Below are 22,073 nucleotides of genomic sequence, written 5' to 3'. Positions count from 1 at the left end.
TGCCACGTTAACGTGGAATTCGCCACGGGCTCAGGGCAGGCAACTGGAGACGTGTAGAAGCCGGCTTGCTTCAGCTTGTGGCTGTGTGTGTAAGGTTGGTGGATGATGGATGTGAGACGGACAGTCCCGGTGTGTGTGGAGCCTGTCACGCCGAGTGTCTCAAAGCGGGGTTCGTTTACACCGGTGACGATATCTCCCTGGAGATGTCACAGAGTGGGGTGATTGAGTGAGTGAGTGGATGGGTGAGTGAGTGAGGGTGAGTGGGTGATCAGTTGTTTGGTAGATGCTGAGTGAGTGGATGGGTGAGTGAGTGTGAAGTTGGTCAGAAGTTGGTAGGTAGATGCTTAGTGAGTGCACGGGTGAGGGTGAGTGGTTGATACGTTGTTGGGTAGATGGTGAGTGAGTGGAGGGGTGAGTGTTTGGGTAGATGGTGAGTGAGTGGAGGGGTGAGTGGGTGATCAGTTGTTGGGTAGATGCTGGGTGAGTGAGTATGAAGTTGGTCAGAAGTTGGTAGGTAGATGCTGAGTGGACGGGTGAGTGAGTGGAGGGGTCAGTGATTGGGTAGATGCTTAGTGAGTGGACGGGTGAGTGGGTGATAAGTTGGTGGGTTGATTATAGTGTGCTGATCTTTAAAGGTGCATTGAACATTTTTGATACTCCTACTGGTACTCCTGCTGTTATGGAGTGATTCATGCTGCCAGCTATTGCTGCAAAGTTTGGTCGTACATGATATGTATATCGTTTATTGTTCAATTTGAATCACAGTTCTATGATCACTGTTACATTGTTTTATAGCTTTACTTTGGTGATTTCGAAAACGTTTTGGTTTAGCCATTTTTGTTTGTTGTAGTACAGAGTTAGACTGATAACTTTAATCTAAATTGTCTTATGGTTGTTATTGTTTGACTTGCATCCCACTGGGATTTTTGCACACAACGTTGATATACGGTGCTTTTTGTGGAAGGCTGTTTTTTCCTGAAATTTTCTGTTTTGCGTAGTCACTTTAAGATGTTCCTTGTTCATGTTTTTTTTGTTGCGGTTGCACCCGAGTCAAGAGCCGCATGGCTCACAGGGCTATACCTAATCAATGAAACTGAACAATGAGATAATGAGTGCGTGGATTAGTGGATAGTCAAGTAGTGCCTGGGTAGTTGAAGAGCAGTTGGGTCCGTGGGTGAGTAGGTGGAGGAGTCAGTATATGGATGGAGGCTTGAGTTTATAGGTGAGGTGTGCATGAGTAAGTGAATGTGAGCAGAGTTGGCTACGTAAAGTGCTAAATAAGTTTGACATACTGTACATATATAAGTTCATGAATAACTTGAATGAGTGGGTGGGTTAATCGTTGCATGGGTGAGTATATGTATGTACGATTAACTAAGTGGGTGAAACAAAAAATTATATACATTTAAAAAGCTATATATTTTAAATTTTACCAGGTAAGGCCCACTGAGATTAAAGGTCGTTTTCGGAAGCGACATGGCCACAAATGAGAACTCAACGAGAAGTGGCTTATCACGTGGGAATTTATAGCAGCCAAATACTCTAAACTCGCGTTTCTAAATGTACCCGGAGAAAAATCCACGCCACCACGGGAAGAACATGCAAACTCCAAATATACAGCAGGCGTCAAAGTCGGGATCGAGGGAGTTAACAGCTTGCCACATGAGCATATGTGAGTGGTTGTATGTGTAAATGGGTGAATCTGCAAGTGGAGCATGTAAATATATGATGAATAGGTGGATGTGTGCATCAGTTGAAATATGTGAGTACTATACATTAATGTATGAGTGGGAGCCTGTGACTCAATGGTGGAAAAGGAATTAACTTCATGAATACATGTGATAAGAAAGTGTTATGAAATGAGTGTGGAAATGATGGTGTGAAGTGATATGAAACAAGCTGATTCGGTGTGGTTTAAGTGAGTGGAAATACCGAGTGGTAGCGTTTGTTGGTATTGAGTGAGTTCATTCGGAGTGGGTTAGAGAGTTGGGAGTACTGTATTGAGTGCAGGAGTTAGACACATCTGGTGTAGCGAGTTCCCAGCTACACATAAGATGTGCCCTTCACTCAATTATCAGGCTTTTGCTCCACCGCTTTCTTCTATTTCAATGACTTTGTGCAACTCTGGTGATGTATTCAATCAGGAAAGAACTCACAATCCCCCACCGCGAGATAGCTTCTGTGTACAGCTGTCTCATCACGCTGTTCCCTTCGCCAGGACCTTGCCGTGCCATCTTCCTTCTCAGCCCACCCCACCCCACCACGCCATGAGTTATATTGTAACAAAAAAAAATAGTGGACAATACCCCCCTAAAGCGCAAAATCTACTTTTTTAATTTGTATTATGCTTCGTAAGTGAATGAACCATGAGGTGTGAGTGAGCGAGCGAGCGGGTGAAGTGGATGCAATTGACTCAGTCAGTCTCAGGGTTGGGGAGAGGTGAGCGAGTTGGTCAATGGGTCAGTTCACTGAGCAAGTGGCTGTGCGAGTGGGTGAGTGCAGCAGAGTGTCTGCACGTGTAGGGGCGCAGTGAATAATACATACCCTGTCGATGCCCTGGCACGTCCACACCTGCCGGCCACGTCTGTCCTATTGTTGCTGCTGCTCGAATAGAGTTACCACACTGTCCAGCTATTTTATGTGCAGAATGACGTTGTCATGCTCTTTTTCCACGAGGGTTCCTGTCAAGTTTTCACAGTATGGGGGAAATGACTGTTATGTCTATGCTAATTGAGCAGTAATTAGGTACGAGGGAGTGCTGACCTGAACCAGCACAGAGTTTGCCACAAAACGGTGACGAGGATTGCTGCTCTGGCTGCACCACCACTGGGGCTGGATGGGGGAGATCGGCCTTTCTAAACCATCACAGGCCCATGTGGCGGCTTTCATCGAGCAGTAGACTATTCCATAATGCCCCACAGCATACGGTCCGCAGCGAAACACATAAATCATATTACAGTTGGCGTTTCTTTCTGTGGCTTGCTGTGTTTTTTTTGTGCAGTGTTCCTGTCGTATTTGTTTTAAGGCGTGTGTGTGGGTGCGTGTTTGTGTTTAGGTGTGATCTTCCAACGTCATGGACTCGGAAGCAAAGAAGGCGACGGGTGCAGAGGCAGACGCAGTTGAGAGGGTGAGTCTGGAGAAGCGGCAAATTCACAAGGACTTGCTCAAGTATCTGAGCATTTCTGTTTGGTGCACTCGTTGGAAATTGGCAAGTAACTGATTTAGTTACGTATGAGTCCATTATACCGCTGGAAATGCTATGCCATGCTTCATTATAATGATTAACCATGGTTACTGGATGAAGGCCTCCCCCCCTATCCCCCCCAGCTGCCACCATCTTATGATCCTGCGATGTAATAATCCACCTGGCACCTGCACACGAGCTGGTCTCATCGCTCCATCTCCACGGTGGACGTCTCTCGGACCCGTTCCATTCCTTGGATTCAACTTCTATAATTATGCTTGACCATCGGTCATCATCCATTCCAGCGATGTGTCCTGCATACTTAGTTTTGTTTTACAATTTGAATCCATTTATCTTGCATACATTCTCTAATCCACGTGTTCCTCTTTCTCTCTCTCACTGCTATTACAAGCATTCACCTTTTCATGCTTATTCTTGGTTCTTTCGGTAAAGCCACGCAGAAGGGAAACAACAACAACAAACAACACACCTGATGATGATTGCTTGTGTTGCAGTCGAGACGTCGTGAGAATTTTTGTTGTTTTGTGTTTGTGTTGTTTTGTTGTTTCTCTTCTGCGTGGCTTTACCGAAAGAACCAAGAATATGAATCTCTGCAGTCACGAAAGCTTTAAATCAAAATTTAACCGACTCTTCATGCTTATTTGTGCTAATTTCAGTTTTTGTTCAATGTTTGCTGTTCATGACCATGTTTGTGAATGAGATGTTACAGCGGGTAGTAGGGCACTGATTAATAACTTTTTTTCACATTGGTATGTAACTTGTTATTGTTCAGTTCAGCCAAAAGCACTCTAACCTGCTACCGTCCACCCCTTTATTTCATCACTTTCATTCCGGTACTCCTTCAGCAGCTGTCCTAGATCTCAGGATAAATATGGGCAAAACTAAAGGTCATGTACAACATATTTTCTCTCATTAATTTTAGCTAAACAATATGTGTAAAATAACGAATATAATAGGACTACGTCAAGGATTGACAAAAGCATAAACTGTTGTATCGCCAGATGCTTTCTGGGCTTGGCTGGCTCTGAACCAACATTGCTGTTCACGAATGTTTTCTTGAAAACTGGGTTGTTGTTTGCCCGACTCGGTTCACAAACCAGACAACTAGGTTCAGCCAGGCGTTACGGCGGCAACTTACCGGGCCAGCCCGGCACCAAGCGGACCTGGGTGACTACACCAAGGAGACTGCTGAGCATGGATTTCATTCCGCGCCTTGCGTTCTTACCCGGGCCACCCTCGGAACTAGTTGTGGTGGCAAGGGGTCAGTGCCATGCCTCGCTGTGTTACAACTTCATGGCCATGGCGGAAAATAAAGGATAGATGTTAGCTTCGGAATGCATGCCTGCTTTGGACGTTCGCTAAGAGAGTGTTTGTTTAAATTGCTTGCCAACGGGTCGCTGGACAGTAGGGACGGGGAGGGTGCGGCCCATCGAGCCGCGTGGCTGACGGGAGTGTGGGAGCTCATGCCAAGTTTATTGTCAAGTCTATAGCTATCTCTATATCTCTGTCGCGAGCTCTATACCTAGCTAGCTTTATTAATTTATCGAGCTAGTTATGTCCCTGGAGTCATAGCGTTGCCAAGTCTTTTGTGCAGGCTATAGCCATCTAATCGGGGTTTGGCTAAGCCAGGCCACATGGGACTGTGCCAGACTTGTTAGGTGCTAACTGATAGGCATGTGTGTGTTCGGAGCCTGCGCATGAATGGTGAATATTTGATCCCATGCCCCCCCTAGCTCGACTTGGCCTTAACAGAGTACCTGGTGTGGTGTGTAAACATCGGCACTGGGGGGACTTAGGCAGCCGGGTGTGGTGTTGACCCCCAACCCCCTTTGTGTGCCGTTCCAGCCTTTGTAGTTGCTTGCCAAAGTAACGTTCTCCAAAAGTTTTTTGAACGAGGTTACATGGTGGATCTTTGTCTTTGTAGGGAGGGAGTGCCCCCTACCGGCAGAGAAATGATGTCTTCCGACGCATCTTTAAACATCTGCCGGAGAGCGAACACCTCGTCGTGGGTACGAGGCTCTGCTGTTACACGCACCTGCACACGCTCGCACAACCGTACTGCCAATGCAAGGCCACGAGCAGAAACGTCGGTGTGTGTGGGTGTGTGGGCATTCACAAAGGAAAGCAGTGGTGTAGTGGGTTGCACGCTGTACTACAAACCCAGTGACCTGAGTTCAATTACAGTTCACGGCGACCACCAGTGATGATAATCTTAACCGGTTATGGGTCTCCGCTCGGTTGACTCAGCCTTCATTGAGTATTTGGTGTGGTGTCTAAGCATCACAACTGGGGAGACAAAGGCGGCCGGGCATGGTGTTGGCCACCCACCCGCTCGTGTGCCATGCCTGCCTTCATAGGTATTCGCGAACAGCACTTTCTCCAACAATCTGATCAGGCTATACGAGGGATCTTTGTTTTTTGCATTTACGCCAAAATGTGCATGAGCTTGCACACACCTGTAGGAATGGACGTTGCACCTAAACACAAACACTTCACGTGAATACACAAGCACGTGTGCGGCGGCAGCTGTACTACACACCTACTTGAGTTGTCAACACTGCCGGTGGAGATGTGCCTATCACGGTATGTGATGTACGTACTCTTGTATGGCGTGCAGGAGATCGTGTGCACTGCTGTGGTGAATGTATGTACTGAATACGCTGTTGTGTGCTGTGTGTGCTCTGTCATTTTTACTGTGTGCACGTTTTTGGAAACACATGCTGTGTACGCTGTGCATTGTATCGTGTTGTTTGAACTCTGTCGCTGTTATATTAATTAATTCGGTAGTATTGTGTGTGTGTTGCCGCTTACAGACTGCGATGCTGCATGTGCACATGAGATTGCTTGCGTGTGGTTTGTGTGCTTCCCACACTGTGCACTGCGTTCCTATGGGTACCTGAGCTGTGTGCCGGGGGTACATGCGAGCGTGCTGCCCCCCCACACTAATTGTGTTTATGTCGCTCGCTGCGCACGTCTCCTAGACTACTCGTGCGCGCTGCAGAGAGACATACTTGTTCACGGACGTCTCTACCTCTCCGAGGGATGGATCTGCTTCCACTCCAACATCTTCCACTGGGAAACGCTGGTGCGCGTGATTGTCGAAGTGTTTTTTGTTCACGGTTGCTGAGCATAGGCCCAAAGGGCTGAAACGCCAAGCAGCCAGCACCAAACAGACAGCACTATTAAGGCCATTATTGATTTTTGGGTTAGGCGAAATAAACTTGCACTTTGAAGAAGGGCCATTGCCTGAAAAGTAGCAAATTTGTATATTTTCCATTTTCAGGCCACTGTTATTGAGCGGTTTGAGTTTTTTTATTTGTTAATTTTGTTTGCGCACCAAAGGTAACGTGGTATCACCAGGTGATTTTATTACTGGAACGTTCTTCTGATATTAAAAAACCACTAGAGCTATGCATTTTTTAATCTAAATTTAAAACTCACTTCTTTATAATTGCATTTGTGTTTAGTTTGTTGTCCTTCCCCCGCACCTCCGATTAGGCCTGGGTCACCAAATTGACGAGAAAAACTAAATCACAGCAATGAAGCAAACAAAAATCGGAACAAGTACTAAAAACTACCATGTGTGGGTGTGGGGAATGGTGGCGCAGTGGACTGGCGACCCGTGTCACCAGTGACGATTATCTGAACTGGTCCGGGGCCTGCCGTAGGCCAACTCAGCCTCAAATGAGTACCTGGTCCGATGTATAAACATTGGTATTCGGGAGACAATGACGGCCGGATCGTGGTGCTGGCCACCCACCCCCTCGTGTGCCGTGTCGGCCTTCATAGGCGCTCGCTAACAGCACCTGGCCCAAAAGTTTATTAAGGCTATACGGGGGGGGGGGGGGGGGGGTCTTTGTGTGCGGTATCGGGGTGAAGCACGTGATGTGTTCCACCCGGTTTGTTGTGGTGTGCTGTGTATTGCAGTTGACAATTCAGATGAAGGAGATTACTGCGGTGACGAAGGAAAAGACAGCGAGGGTCATTCCCAATGCCATTCAGGTGTGCACGCAGAATGAAAAGGTGAGCATTATCCCCACCAGCCTGCAGCATCACACATCACTACACCCCCCAGTGAGTACTACGTCACAGCCCCACATCACTACACCACGTCACAGCGGTCGCGCTTGCGATGCACTCTGCTGTAACGTATCACTCCACAATACTGCCCATCACACCGAATATCATCACAACAACAGCTATTTACAACCCTTTGACAGTCTACTGCTGAATTAAGGGTTTTCCCCAATCGTGGGGGTTGTTTGACCATAATTCTCCATACTGGTCATTGCGGGTGGGTGAAGGGTGAGGGGGGGGGGGCCCTTCACCATACTGGCCAACACCAGGGCTCGTGGATCCAGAACCGCTGAGGGCCTGTGGTGGGGGTGAGGGGTGGCGCATTTTAGGCGCGTTGACTGTGGGGTTGTTTCATCACGGTTCACCACCCGAGTCACGGCAGGTTGGTGAAGATTCCTACACAATGGGAATGCAGCACGCAGGCAAACTGAGATGCCAGCCAGTATTAAGGTATATGTATATAGCATCACGTTACTTGCAAATATTATCCTAATGTCAAATGCAAGCTAAATGAGTGGGAAAACAATGATATTAATGAAACGGTAATTGGGAAACAATATAAACTCGACAGTAAAAATTATAAACATAAATTTTTGAATTCTCTGGTTCACTGAGCAATTGGGTAAGCTGGTACATGCCTGGACACGACCTGACTACACACCAAAAGAAAGCACATGTATAGCCGTACACTCCGACAAAAAGCGTTGTGTGCCGGTAAACAGGTGGTGATGTCAACACTGCGTCTGTACCAAGCGAGGTGCACGTTCGTACTGTGTGGTTGGTGAGAGCGATGTGCGCAATGCATCTCGTTGCTGTGTGCGGTTCGGCACATGTGGTGTGGTGCGATTTTCGTGTGACTGCGGGCGCAGTATTTCTTCTCGTCGTTGGGTGCAAGGGACAGAGCGTTCCTCATGATCTTCCGGCTCTGGCAGAACTCCCTGCTTGACAAGGTAACGCACTTCATGACTAAAGCACTGCTTTTCTTGCAACATGCACCATACTTCCTGTTATAAGACCTGTTTATTCACACATCACTGTATAGAATGTTTACAGCCCCATTGGATAAGTAATTTCAATGCGAGCATTGTATGTATGTATGTTGCACTTCTTTAGCATCGTACATAGCCAACCATGATAATTAGAGGTGCGAGGGGAATGGGCAACAAACTAAACACACAAAGCGGCATTATAATCATAATAAACCATGATCTGTCCACTATCACATGACAGCCTCTCCAAGACATTGCCGCCTCTCACAGTCTTGCATAGAAACAATCCCAGCTAGTTCCAGCACACGAGCTGAATTCATCATTCTGTCGCTCCATCAATCCGCGGTCGACATCCCCGTGGGTGTGTTCTCTATTTTGGCTGCCATTCTTTCGTTAGTCTCAACCACTTAAAGCTTAATTCTGCAGTGATCGATTAACATGCTGTGCAGTAATGGCGAGATATAGCAGCATCATCAGCATTATCCATAGTTTGTTGACCTTGAAGCTATAGATGGCAGCCTTGGTGTAAGTTTGGGCAAATGTAAATGTCACATTGGTGTGTTTCGTATCATCATCAGCCATTGTCTACCCACTGCTGTATGAAGTACATTGTGTTGTGTGGAGGTGTCGTGCAGCGCAGTCAAATGTCGTGTTGGGGTGCGCATGCCACGCGGCTGGGCATCACAAGGTCAACCTTCCTTGTGGTTATGATTTATAGATGTGCAAGCTGTGTGGGTAGGCTTGATGTATCTTTGTGTTGTGTGGCCGTCTGTAATGAAGTGTGCAAATGTTCGTGTAATCGTTGTGCATGACTTGGTGTGTCTGAGTGTACACACGAGTGTAGTTGTACAGACCTGGATAAGGGCCCCCATTATGCCTGTGCAGATTGCGAGGGTTATATGACCATACTTCACCGTGCTGGTCAGTGTAAGTTAGTGAGCGTGGGGAGCATATATGTGGAAGCATAGAAGTACAATACAACAATGGATGTTGCTGTACTGGTCTACTGACCAGGACGTAGGCAGGTGGCAACCTGGGCTTGATGTAATGTGCATACAACCCTGCTGTTGGTGGTGTGGAATGTACTGTGCAAATGTTCATACTGTAAAAACTTCTTTGGAAATCTGTATTGTTTAGTTACTTAATTTCTTGTGTAAATTTGACTATGTTATGGTTCTTTCGGTAAAGTCACGTAGATAGAAAGAATTATAACAAAACATTTTTCCTGATGACGATTGCTTGTGTTGCGATCGATACGTCGTGATATTTTTTATTATCTTTATTTTTATTATTTAATTGTTAATATTTTTCTACGTGACTTTACCGAATGAACCATAGAATATGAATTCCTGCAGTCACGAAAGTTTAAAGTCAAAATTTAAATTTGACTAGTTTATAGATATTTAAAATAATTATTGTTCATAATTTGTACTTCAACCTCACTTCATGTGGAACCTTACTCTTGTATTGCGATTTGGGGCTGGTGACACGGCTCAGTGGCAGCGCGTTGGCACCTTTTGCAGAGGTTCACGGTTTGAATGTGGTAGCCACCCTAGTTATTACTGCAGTGTCACAACAATAATAATTCTATGTGCCGGCTGCTTCCCCTGACGAAATTGCCTATTTCAAGGCGGGCCATTGTGGGCCGGCATCAGGGGCCAAATTTGCCAAATTCGAGAATGACACCGCAAATTACTCGTAGCAGTCATCGCCCCCTACTGACATACTAACACCCCATGTCACTCTGGCAAATGAGGCTATCCTGGTCTCTTGAGTTCTCACCTGTTGAAGCAAAATAAAATTTAAACTTCTAAAGTACTTTGAGATGGTAATTATCATAAGAAGCTACATACATTGAATGATAATGTTGTACATTTGGTATTCGCACAATTCTCACAATTCACAAACATAACGAAGGCAAAATACTTCACAGATTAATATAGTCTTCCAGTTGCAAGCAATGTGTAATCCACATTGAGCAAATTCCGTGTAATTTTTTAAATTTGGCAAATATGGACGATGATGCCTTTTTCTGCAATATTAATGTTTTTGGCTTTTGTTTATTTTCCTGCTGTGTTCACGCACCACGGACCTCCCTTATAAACTAGCCTGGAAGCTGGTTAAACGGGATCATCTGTGTAGCAAATCAAACAAACTCGAACACAATGGTCTCCTCATTGTGAATGACGTCATGAGAAATGTAACGTCCACTGTGAAGCACACGACATGTATCTGTACACTGAGACCTCATTTACCAGTGGCAAAATATACTGATAGGGTTTTACCCTTTCAACTGGTACAAAAACTGACACCTTTATACAAGGCATCATGTTTGCAATAACCACAACACAAGCAGTCAAAATGCAAACAAAAAGAAACAACTCTGATAATGATAATGATATGGACAGTGCATATCATTATCATTATCAGAAATGCAAACAAAGAAAAATAACTCTGATAATGATATGGACAGTGCATATCATTATCAGAGTTGTTTCTTTTTGTTTGCATTTTGACTGCTTGTGTTGTGGTTATTGCAAACATGATGCCTTGTATAAAGGTGTCAGTTTTTGTACCAGTTGAAAGGGTAAAAACCTATCACTAAATGTATCTGTACTGTTAATACACCGCCAGGAATAACTAGGGCGACCTGACGGATCAAACTGTTAACCTCACTTGGGGAATATTCATGTAATAATTCAAAATAAACTTAAATGAGTGCAATGTGAAGATAGGCTAAGGTGTACTGGTGTGTGTTGTGTGTATGTTTGCGATCAGACACTGGATAGTCGGGAGTTCTTGCAGTATGTGCAACAGGCGTACGGAAGTGACTCAACGCTACACTCGGAAGGAGATGAACACGCGTGCGTGCAAACACACAAACCCACACACTTACCCACGCAGCCATACACACATTCACATTCAATCAGCTTCAGGCAAGTCCTGTTGCTTGTGACCAAATCACCCAGAAGCTCCTGATGTCACCAGTTCTGGAAGCTAAGCAGCCTTGAGCCTGGATAATTCTCGGATTGGGTGACTGGCATGCATAACAGGTGTTATAACTTACAGGGCTACCTTGTCGGCAGTAGAGGACATTGCCGCAAATTCCATTGTTGTACCATACTTCTATGCTCTCACATCTTTGCTGCGCACGGTAGAGAGAGCCCCTCGTCCAGGAGTGGATTGACAAAGGGCTGTAGAGTTTGAATTCCAATTTGACTTGTGGTCATGCTAAATGTCAGGCTCATGGCTAGCCCAGCTTTAATGACAGCAATTATAAGTACACTTATAGAGTTGGCTGGTCATCAAAATTATGTCTGTGCACTTCAAATGACAGCCTACTTCTAAATGCGCTGGCCATCTGGAGTTAAATTCAAGGTGCACCCTCGTACTGGTGGTGTGGGAGATGATGATAATTGTGATGATGATTTTGATGGTAACCATGGGGAATTCATGTGCATGTGTGTAGCGTTAACATTTCACTACAAATCCGACAATAAGTGCTCGCTTTCCAACACATGCCCCAAAAGTCTGTTGAAGGCTATACGGGGGATCTTTGTCTTTTTTGTGTAGTGTTGGCGATGAAGCCGAGGAAGCCTCAAATTCAGCCCCTGAACTGAGTCCACGCACTCCTCGCACGGGCGAAACCACACGCACCGCGCTAGCGCCGGTCACCGTACGCTCACCCCGCAGCCCCGACAACGGGCAGCCCTTGCAAATCGCAGTATCTCCACGCACACCCCACACTCCCAACACTCCCCACACACCCCACACGGCCGACACACCGCACACCCCTCACACGCCCGGCAGCTCACGCTCTGCCCGCGCCGCGGTCACCCCGAGCACGCCGAGCTCCTCTGCGCACGCTCCACACGGGACGCGCACGCCCGACAGGGCTGCCACGCCAGACATCAGCATGGGATCTCCACGAGCGCCACCAACCCACCTGGCGTCCACCTCTCCACACGGCAGCAGAGGAGATCTCTCGCAGGTAGAGAGAGCGTGTGTGAGTGACCTGACGGGCAGACTGGTGGTATCGTGATGAGTGCACCGTACCGCTATGAATCCGGCAACCCGAGTTCGATTCTGACCTGCGGCCATCATTGGCAAGTAATATCTGAATCGGTCCTTTTGCCTGCTGTAGATTAAATCAGGCTTAAATGCTTACCAAGTGCGATGTATGGACGTCAGCCCTGGGGAAACTAAAGTGATGGCACGTGGTTCTGGCCACACAACCCTTTCGTGCTCTATGCTAGCCTTTATCGATGCTCATTAACTGCACTTTCCCCAGAAGCCTGCGAGCTATACAGGGGATCGTTGTTTTGATTACCTGGCTCATTGGGTCATTCTGCAGAATCTTTGCGTTTTAACTTGGTTAACAAAACAAACACTCGTTTAAATTTTTTGCTGTTCCAATTTTTCTCTTGCCATTGCGTCGTACTTTTTCATTTCTGACTCGGGGTTGAGAAATTCTGGTGAAGGTCCTATTGCACATGTAATGGCATTGTGTAAATGTAGGCAAGTATTTAAACTTTCAGCCAATTCTAACTTTAATGCAATCCTAGCATTTTATGTAAATGATGAGAAACTCATCAGATAATAGTGATGAGTTACAGACGCAGACTTTATTATATCAGCTGGTAATGCCCTATTGAGCTAAGCAGCTCTGTTACACGGGCAACCACCCCCAAGACCGTCGGCAGTGGCGGCAGTGCAGGACATTGCAGGGTGGACGGAATGTGCAAAGTAACAATAGCAACAAAAATAATTTATACGAAACAATGTCTTTTACAGTAATTTGTTTATTATCGCCCTTAGGCAGTGCCAAATTGTCCCCACAGTGATCAGTGGGGGGCTGTCTACACAGCCCCTGAGACACAGGGCAGCAGTAGGCAGTGATGGCTTTATTGCACTGATGATTCCCAAAATAATGAGTGCAGCCATGGCTTGAGGTTCTGGTGCTTGTGATGGTGTGCAGGTGGATGGCCTGGCCATGTCAATGTTGGGAAGAGGAACGACCCCTGAACCACAGAGGCGGGATTATCCCTCCCCTGAGCTGGGCCCCGGAACAAATCCTTCCACGGACGACAGCGATGCCTCTGAGGGTACCCCTGCAGGTGATTCAGCTACCTGGGGAACGTGGTGCCTGGCATGAGGCCTGTTGTGTCGATGGCATAGTGTATGGTGTATGTGGTTGGCACGGTATCTGGTGTGTGTGTGTGTGGGTAGTATGGTTGCTATTTGGAGAATCTTGGAGTGCCTATGGGATGTGCATTGGATATGTGCAGGTGATGGTGTGGACAGAAAGCCCCATACGTTGCCACCGGGCCAGGTGTGCATCGACCGCGAGGTGTGCGTAGGAATGGAGAAACTCGAAAAGCTGCTGTTCTCCGACTCCTTGTTCATGCGGCGCTTCCTCCTGGCTCGTAAAATCACTGGTATCCGACACAGCAATTCACTCGAGACTGACAGCATGGACACATGGCACACACAGCATGCACTGAATTATATCTTGTTTTATAATCGGGTATATACACTGTGTTGTGCATGGCGGAGTGTACGGTGTTCGCCGTGACTATCCTGGTCTCCTGTGTTCTCACATGCTTCAACAAAATAAACTTTAACTTTTGTGGTACCCCTTCTAGACGTGGTGTGTAAACCATGGGAGCAGACCAAGCCTGGCACTGAGCAGCGCTCTCTCACCTACACCATCAACCTCAATGGCGGACCCTTTACTCCCAAATCCTCGACTGCCACCGAGGTGCAGGTGAGATGTTGCGCGATGGCGCACAGCACTCGTGGCAAAGCTTGGCAAGCAACGTACGCGACGCGCATGGCACGGCATGTGCGCAGAGCACGGGTGGCATGGTATGGAAAAATGGCACGATAGCGACAACAGATATCATTGCTAATGCCCCATACCCCACTTCAATGCGAGACAAAATTGTTACAAAACAAATTGATATTAGCCTTAATATATGACCTCTGGGATGGGAGTGGTGGTGCATTAGTTCGACTCGGGTCTATCCTGGCCACGACAAACATCCGTGATGAGTACGTATGTTGAACTTCTGTCGCACCGTATGTAACTAACCATACTGATCTGGGGTGCGGAGGAAGGACAACAAACTAAACACAAAAAGCAGCTCTAACTAAATAAGTTTTCAGTCTAGATTTAAAAGTGCATAGCTCCAGTGGCTTCCTAATATTGGAAGGAAGAGCGTTTTAGACAGCAGCAGAAGCGCATCTGAAAGTGCACGATGCAGTGACCGTCTTTATTCGATGGTTAGCCAAAATATATTAACCTGTCCTGGTGTGTCCACCACTCCCCCCTTCACTAATCTACACATGGTTCAGTGTACTCAAACAATCCCCATGACCCACATGGCTTGAATGCCCTCATTCAGCAGCAGATTGATAACATGGCTGTACATTTACAAGGGCAGCGTAATGTAGAGTCAAGCCTGACTGGGATGTATTCCACTGGGCTCTATGAGTCTGGTTCTGCTGCTCTGGTTTAATGTGTGGCTCTCATTGGACACACCTGGACCTGGATGGGCTCAGCCTTTCCCCTTTTCCACTGGCATGTTCGAGCCATGTCAGCACAGGGCCCTCACTATGCAGGTGGCTTTCCACTGGCTAGTTACCGATCCAAGCAAACGCCAAACCTCCAAGCAGCAGTGTATTGACAAATGGCTGTATATTCTTGGTTCTTTCGGGAAAGTCACGTAGAAGGGAAACAATAAAATAATAAAAATATAAAACAATAAAATTCTCACGACGTTTCGACTGCAACACAAGCAATCATCATCAGGTGTGAAAAACACAGCAAGATGAATGCTTGTGTTGCAGTCGAAACGTCGTGACAATTTTTTTATTTTATTGTTTCCCTTCTGGGTGACTTTACCGAAAGAACCAAGAATATGAATCCCTGCAGTCACGAAAGCTGTAATTCAAAAGGGCTGTATATTATTATTTAACATTACCTTCATATTTCTATTGGGAACTGTTCAACCTCCAGGGCTCCCAAACAGCCCGAGAGGCCATGTGGGACAAAAAAGTGGAGTCCTGTGTCCCAGAACGTTATTAAAATGTGTTTTTTCATGCGGCAGATTATGAACAAGGAGTCATCCGATTGGTTAGTGGTGGTCTCAGAGGTGGCCACTCACGATGTCCCTTACAGCGAGTACTTCTTCAACCGCAACCACTTCCTCCTGCAGAGACTCAGCAGCCACACCACCCGTCTGCGGTAACCGTGGCTACCATTATTCACACTGTCCCTTTATCATCATCATCATCATAAGTGATCAATCTGCTGCTGGAAGAGGGGCCTTCCGTCTGCTGCTTCACAGTGGAAGCTAAAGATCCTGTGACGTCTTTCACAAGAGCAGGTTATTGTGTGCTGGCTTAGTCGTGGTCCGACTTTGCCAAAATAAAAATATTACTACCGCAAATTACTCAATTGGAATATACAAAGCAATCATCGCTCCCACTGTGTAAACTTGGCAGGACCCTCGGAGAAAGTCACGAGACTGGTGAGGCTGTCCTGGGTTAACAAGGGCTCGGTACTATATCCGTTCTGATAGTAGTGGCAGAGTAAACTGGGGGAGCGTTACATTGGCTGGTTTCTATGACTTAGCAGAATCAGACTCTTAATTTAGACTGGAAGAATCTGATGAGCTATGAAGCTCTTTTGCACAGTTGTCCAGTCAGGGCGGGTCAGATGTGCATTTGAACTGGTCCTGCTCACCCATTTTTTCAACTGCACCTACCAGCTAGGTGAAATACGGTCTGACAACTCCCATGACTGACATGGGAGGCCTTCAACCAGCAGTGGCTTGCCAAAAGGGTTGTACATTTTACGTTTTAGAAAATGTCTCTGGTTTTGTGCGTAGATTATGGGAATGGAGTCCTATTTGTAACCCCGTGAGGGAGTTGCAACATTTTAATTGGAGACGGTGCGTGGTGCAGTGCGTGCTATGAGTGCGTGCTGTGGGTGCTATGTGTGGTACAGTGGGGATCTTAACACTTCACCCGTAACACTTGGGCTTGCCCCGTGACCTGCCAACGAGCCTTCTATACTTCACGTGCCCTCAAAGTGCAGCACATTTGCTGTGGTGACATCTCTAAATGTCAGTGGCTATTGCTGTGGGTGTGTGCTGCTCAGCAGCAAGGTCGTTGTGATGTGTTGTTGTTATTGTATGCTCTATTGAAACAAATATGTCAATGCCGAGATGACCAGAATAATAGTGCAGGCCGGAAAAACCACAAGTTCAAAACAACACACAGAAACGTGTACAAAATGCACTCCGTCTTTGTGCAGTGCATTGATGGTGATCGAAGATAAGACGATCACGATGCACTTCAGCGCTGGTGTTTTTTTCCAAAATGCACAAAGGCGGTGTGCCTCTTACACAATTGTGAGTGTTGCTTGAAACTTAACCTTCAGCTAACCAAGAGATGAAATGAACCCATTGAGACACGTGAAACAGCATTTCCTCTTTTGCAAGGGTTACGTGGGCTACATTGTGAACGTGTGTGTATGTGTGTGTGCAGGATCTCATGGGAGGTGTGCTTCCGTAAGCAACCCTGGGGTCCGGTGAAGGCGCTCATTGACAAGAGCTCTTCCACCGGCCTCGCTGAGTACTTCGCTCTCCTTGGTGCGTACTTCTGGGTGTGGCGCGGCGGCGTGGACCTCGGTGTATGTGTGTGTGTGAGTTGTGGTGTGATCGGTGCCATGTGGGCAGGGTGTTTGCAAGCGAGGCTCCATCTCTCACATAATGCTTCCCATGAGGACATTGCCTCGAAAGCCTGTGCAGAATATACAGGGTGAATATTTGCCTTTGTGCATATATACGTGAATGCACGTTTTTTAATCGCCTTACCCCAACAGTCTGCTAGGGTTACATGTGTGATCACTGGCACATTCGTGCCCAGCCAGTGTTGGGATATCATGGTATGGGTCGTTTTCCACTTTATATTTACTAAACTAAACTGGAGCCAAACTGTGCTATGCTGAGCTCAGAATATCTTAATCCAGCTTGGGGTCAGGTAGCGGTCAGCTTGGGGTCATCTTGGGGTCAGGTAGGGCTAGGCAGGGATAATGACACGGTTAATTAAATGGCGTCCAACGAGATGGAGCCTTCGAGTGCTGGATAAGTGTGCATGTATTTATCAATTTGTGTGCATGCTATTTTTTGCATTGCTGCATCATCTGCATGCATAGTAACATCAGCAGCACGGCATTAGTTCTGCGGTGGACAAATACCTGGACGGACTTACGCTATTCCACTGTGTAGCGGTTAGCGTCTTGCGCTATGAACCCGGCGACCCGGGTTTGATTTCTGCTCAGGGCCAACAGCAGTAACGATTATCTGAACTGGTCCTGGACCTGACCTAGGTCGACTCAGCCTAAAATGATACAAAGGCGGCCGGGCATGATGCTGGCCACCCAATCCCTCGTGTGCCGTGCCGGCCTTCATAGGTGCTCGCTTAGCAGCATTTTCCCCAACAGTCTGCTAAGGTTATACGGGGCATCTTTGTCTTTGTAGATTCGGAGTTGTTGCGTGAGGAGGCCAGCAGGCACGCGCAGCCGCACCCAACTGAGCTGAGACAGCGCACACAGAGCCGGCGTCGGGACGCCCGCGGAGCCGGGGATGGTGGCGCCACTTCCAACAACGTACACCACGCCGCACCACGCGCCAGCCATGGGGACCGCGGCAAGGCCGCCGGTAACGATGCGCTGGTCGTACGCACCGGGCACCACATTCCCCTCCACAACGTTGACAAGCGGAGATTGAAAGAAATCCCAGTAGACACTGAGCTGTCCATGGACAACATAGCGATCCACCTGTGAACTCCGAGAACCAACAGACACATTGAAAACCGTCGACTGCACATTAACTAAATCAATTTCATTTACTGATCCGGACTTAAACCTCTGAGTTGTTGTCAATCTGGCCTTATGCAATAAAGAATCCTTACACTGTACTATAACCCACTGTCCACATATCAACATTGGATTGCTCAAAACATCTGCACCAAGACGTGGCGCATTTTTTGTTTTGTCTATTGTCGCTAACAGACGGTATTGTGTGGGTGTGGCACGTTGTGGATCTTGTTGTGGTGTGGTGCGGTGTGATGCGCAATGTGTCTGTCCATAGGTGTTGGTGCCGACACTGGGATATCGCGTCTGCTTTTCGTCGTAGCAGTTGTGTAAGTAATCATCAGCATGAACCCATCACAGCTTACAAGACCAGTGTTGTCACTCCAGTTTACACGCAACAATTTGCACCATGACCCCAGTAACATTATTTCAGTATATGCCGCATGGAAGAGCAGTGGTTCAGTGGTTAACGCACTGTTTTATAAACCCAGTGGCCTGAATTCAGGTTCAGACCAGAGCTAACAACAAGAGTGGCGAGTTATATCTGAACCTGTCTTGGGTTTCTCTCTTACATCTCTGCACTGACTTACATGGTGAAGTACGATAAAACAACCCTCATGACCGATACAGTATCGGAAGACCTTCATCCAGTAGTGAAATGACAAAGGGCTGTAAATTATATTCTATTTTCGCTCTTAATTATGATACCACCTGTTCAAAAAAAACTATCCACCACAATTAAGTGAGGTCTTGAGGAGGATCTAATGTGCTTCATGTGTGGTGTCTTTGTGTTGTGTGCTGGTTCTGCATACATTGTGGTGCAGCCTGTATAGTGTTGCTTCCCTGGCGGCTTGTCATGGTCACGGTGCAGCAGACTGCGTTTTGCATGTCGTGTGTACGGTGTGCAGGCTGCTGATGCTGGTGTGCCTTAATGCCGTGCTATTCTACAAGCTCCGAGCACTGGAGCACACCGCACACCGTCTGTCTGCTTGGCATGCCCTGGGCACACAGGAGAGGTACGTGCAGCACACACTTCCTGTGCGGGCTTACGGCACTAGACCACATCGCAATAATACTCCATTCCCTCCACTGGATCCAACGTCCAGTCCTGGATTAATTTCAAGATCGTACTAACCGTCTTTCAAGCTCCTCCGTGGACTTGCCCCTGCTTATCCCCTCCCCTCTCATCTCACTCTTAATTCCCTCTACACACTCTCATCTCATTTCCAGCAACCGTGGCTTTCTATTGAAGACCCCAGGCAACCTTTGCCCAATGGAAAGTCGCTCATTCTCTTCTGCTGCCCCTGTTGTTTGGAACACCCCTCCCCCGATATCTGTGCTGTTGACTGCCTTCCCCTGTTCAAATTCAGTCTCAATACTCTCATTTTCTTTCTCTGCCTAAAACTGACCGCCCCTCCAAATAAATGCTATTTCTGTACAGTGCTATATAAAAACAATTATATTTGTGCATTTGAATGCAACTCCTTGTGTGTGCAGGTTGATGTTCTTGTATCCAAGTGCTGTGTCCATGTCTTGTGTGATTTTGTCAATGTGCTGTGTGTCCATGTGCTCTGTGATTGTCTATGTGCTGTCTCCAAATGCTTTTGTGATTGTCTGTGTGCTTTCAATGTATTGTTTCATTGTGTCCATGTGTTGTGCGATTGTGTCCATGTGTTGTGCGATTGTGTCCATGTGCTGTGATTGTGAGTGCAGTGCTGCTGGCAGTGTGGACTGGGATTGGCTGGAGCTGCATCGAGGAAAGGTCCGCCGTGCCGAGGTTCAGAAATGGAATGAAATCCTGAGAACCAGCCTTGCCGTACTGGACAAGGTGACCAAACACAAACACACGTGCCCTGATGTAACATGAACACAGCCGTAAAAGGTGGCTAGTGCACAAGTTGTATTTGTAACTGTGCCATTGTGAATGCCAGGTTTGTCTGTATGGTTACATATACACGGGCACACACCAGTGCGGTGGAGTTATCCTCTGTGCATGGACACGAATGTCAAGGCCTTGTGATGGTGCTACAAGCTGTGGATACATTGATTGGTTCCTTGCCATGTAAGAGGCTCTAAACATGTTGGTCAATGACTTATCCTCATCACAGTGGATGAGGTCAGTTCGTGTGCAAGAGTTTGATGTATTGCCACATCATGGCACCGTGGTGGATGGTGACAGCTTGTGGAGGCCTTCATCCAGAAGGGAATAGATCATCACTCTTTGGTTCTTTCGGTAAAGTCACGTAGGTATAAAATTAAATAGATCACGACGTCCGGGCCTCAGCAGCAGACCATACTTTCCCACCTGATGATGGATGCTTGTGTTGTGCCCGAAACGTCGTGATTTATTTTATTTCATACCTACGTGACTTTACCGAAAGAACCAAAAAGTATGGATTCTTGCAGTCACGAAAGCTTCAAATTAGGAATAGATCATGGTTCATGACGATGATGGCAGTGGCTGAGACAACGCAAAACCTGGATGGACCACATGTGAGGGAGATGAGTCGCGGGAATTCTTCTGGTTCTCAGTGCCATAGCGTCGTGGGTTACAGCAGTTGGATATTTATACATCTTCCACATCCGAGCTGTGCTGAGCGAGTGCGCCGCGGATCAGTACGCCTCACGTTATGCACAATTCGTAACAGCAAGATGTAGATGATGTGATGCCGTGTCTTTCAGATATGATGAAATCAGATGGCTTTTGTTGTTAGCCCTGCCCCTAACATGGCTTGGCCCCAGATTCAGAAGTCTTGTGAGGCCACCGTAACACAGCTCAGTTTTGGCTTTGCATAGCAAAATATCAGTGGAAATCTACCCGTGCTGTGCTGGCCCTGTACTGGCACAGGTCAAATGTTTAAGTGGAAAAGGGGTATCGGTGTTTATATTTATCGTGTGGCAGGGATGGTTGGTTTTTGCTCATTGGCTGGCAAAGGAAAATAGAATGCACTATCTCATGACGTTTCACTATGAAGGCCAGGTGGCCATTATGGTTAAAACACTGCCTTGGTATCAAGTCATGAGTTAAAATCTTGGAAGGTGGTCTACACTATAATAAATTCCTTTCAAGTGTTGATAATGAAAGCAGCATATCAGTGTGCCTAGATAAATATTTTAATCAATGTATATTATCTGCTATGACATACAGATCCATTACATGAACATTAACAAAGAAAATGGAATATCTCAAACGTGCACAAAGCATGGAGAGATGCATGCTTGTAATTGCAGAAAGAGGAACACATGGATTAGAGAACATACAGATATCGGAGACACTGACAGTTAAGAAAAATGGACATGGCCAGGACAAATTAGGACTCAAAAAGACCCTGGCTGGTGGGTGAGACTAACAGTGGTAACAATGGAGTGGCAGCAAGTGGACGGAACATATCCAACAGCATATTACCATGGAGATGGAGCAATGAAATAAGCTGGTGTGCAGGTGGTAGACGTAGCTTGACTGAGGGATAGCAACGGCCTGGGGAGGCCGTCATTTAGCACTGAATATATGATGAGAATGATAGGCGTACCACTTTGTGGAAAGGCACACGAGTGGGTGTCTAGTTGGGACCAACCTCCTCCATCAGGGAATCTTTTTATTTTCACCAATGGCTCGGGGCTGACAATGGAGAGGAATGCTGCCCGATCAATCACTTGAACTGGGAGTTATGTTGACTCTGCACTGTCTTTTTACACGCTTTGATTTAACTCACTGTCTGTTGTCATATCCTCAAATCTTGTAACTCAATTTCAACCGTCTTCCCAATGTCGTATCGACTGCAAACTTGGTATAGGTATGTCATACTTATGACAATACTATATTCTATCATTAAAATTAAAAATAAATATTTTTAAACAATCTTTTTTACGGGTCTAATTGTCCACGCTCAACTCACGTTGCCTGTAAATCACCACA

At 46.7% G+C, this 22,073-nt stretch overlaps 1 protein-coding gene across 3 annotated transcripts in view; it reads left to right on the top strand.

The window, feature by feature from the left end:
• LOC144718967 (protein Aster-C-like) overlaps positions 1–22,073 on the top strand; it is a 30,629-nt gene that overhangs the window by 7,999 nt on the left and 557 nt on the right. For all 3 annotated transcript variants that reach the window (XM_078594616.1, XM_078594615.1, XM_078594614.1), the window contains exons 2-17: positions 3,056–3,127; positions 5,130–5,214; positions 6,187–6,290; positions 7,133–7,228; positions 8,152–8,232; positions 11,050–11,135; positions 11,845–12,262; positions 13,250–13,388; positions 13,560–13,709; positions 13,917–14,038; positions 15,384–15,520; positions 16,828–16,931; positions 17,823–18,002; positions 18,435–18,486; positions 19,066–19,173; positions 19,871–19,985. In XM_078594616.1, coding sequence (XP_078450742.1) covers positions 3,074–3,127; positions 5,130–5,214; positions 6,187–6,290; positions 7,133–7,228; positions 8,152–8,232; positions 11,050–11,135; positions 11,845–12,262; positions 13,250–13,388; positions 13,560–13,709; positions 13,917–14,038; positions 15,384–15,520; positions 16,828–16,931; positions 17,823–18,002; positions 18,435–18,486; positions 19,066–19,173; positions 19,871–19,985 — 2,031 coding nt within the window. In that variant the 5' untranslated portion in view covers positions 3,056–3,073. The remainder of the gene's footprint in view (positions 1–3,055; positions 3,128–5,129; positions 5,215–6,186; positions 6,291–7,132; positions 7,229–8,151; positions 8,233–11,049; positions 11,136–11,844; positions 12,263–13,249; positions 13,389–13,559; positions 13,710–13,916; positions 14,039–15,383; positions 15,521–16,827; positions 16,932–17,822; positions 18,003–18,434; positions 18,487–19,065; positions 19,174–19,870; positions 19,986–22,073) is intronic.

Source organism: Lampetra planeri, chromosome 5, assembly GCF_965212315.1.
Source record: "Lampetra planeri chromosome 5, kcLamPlan1.2.h2, whole genome shotgun sequence".
In the NCBI taxonomy this organism is placed as follows: domain Eukaryota; kingdom Metazoa; phylum Chordata; class Hyperoartia; order Petromyzontiformes; family Petromyzontidae; genus Lampetra; species Lampetra planeri.
The sequence above is the reverse complement of the archived record's forward strand: the minus strand, read 5'-3'. Positions and strand labels throughout refer to the sequence as shown.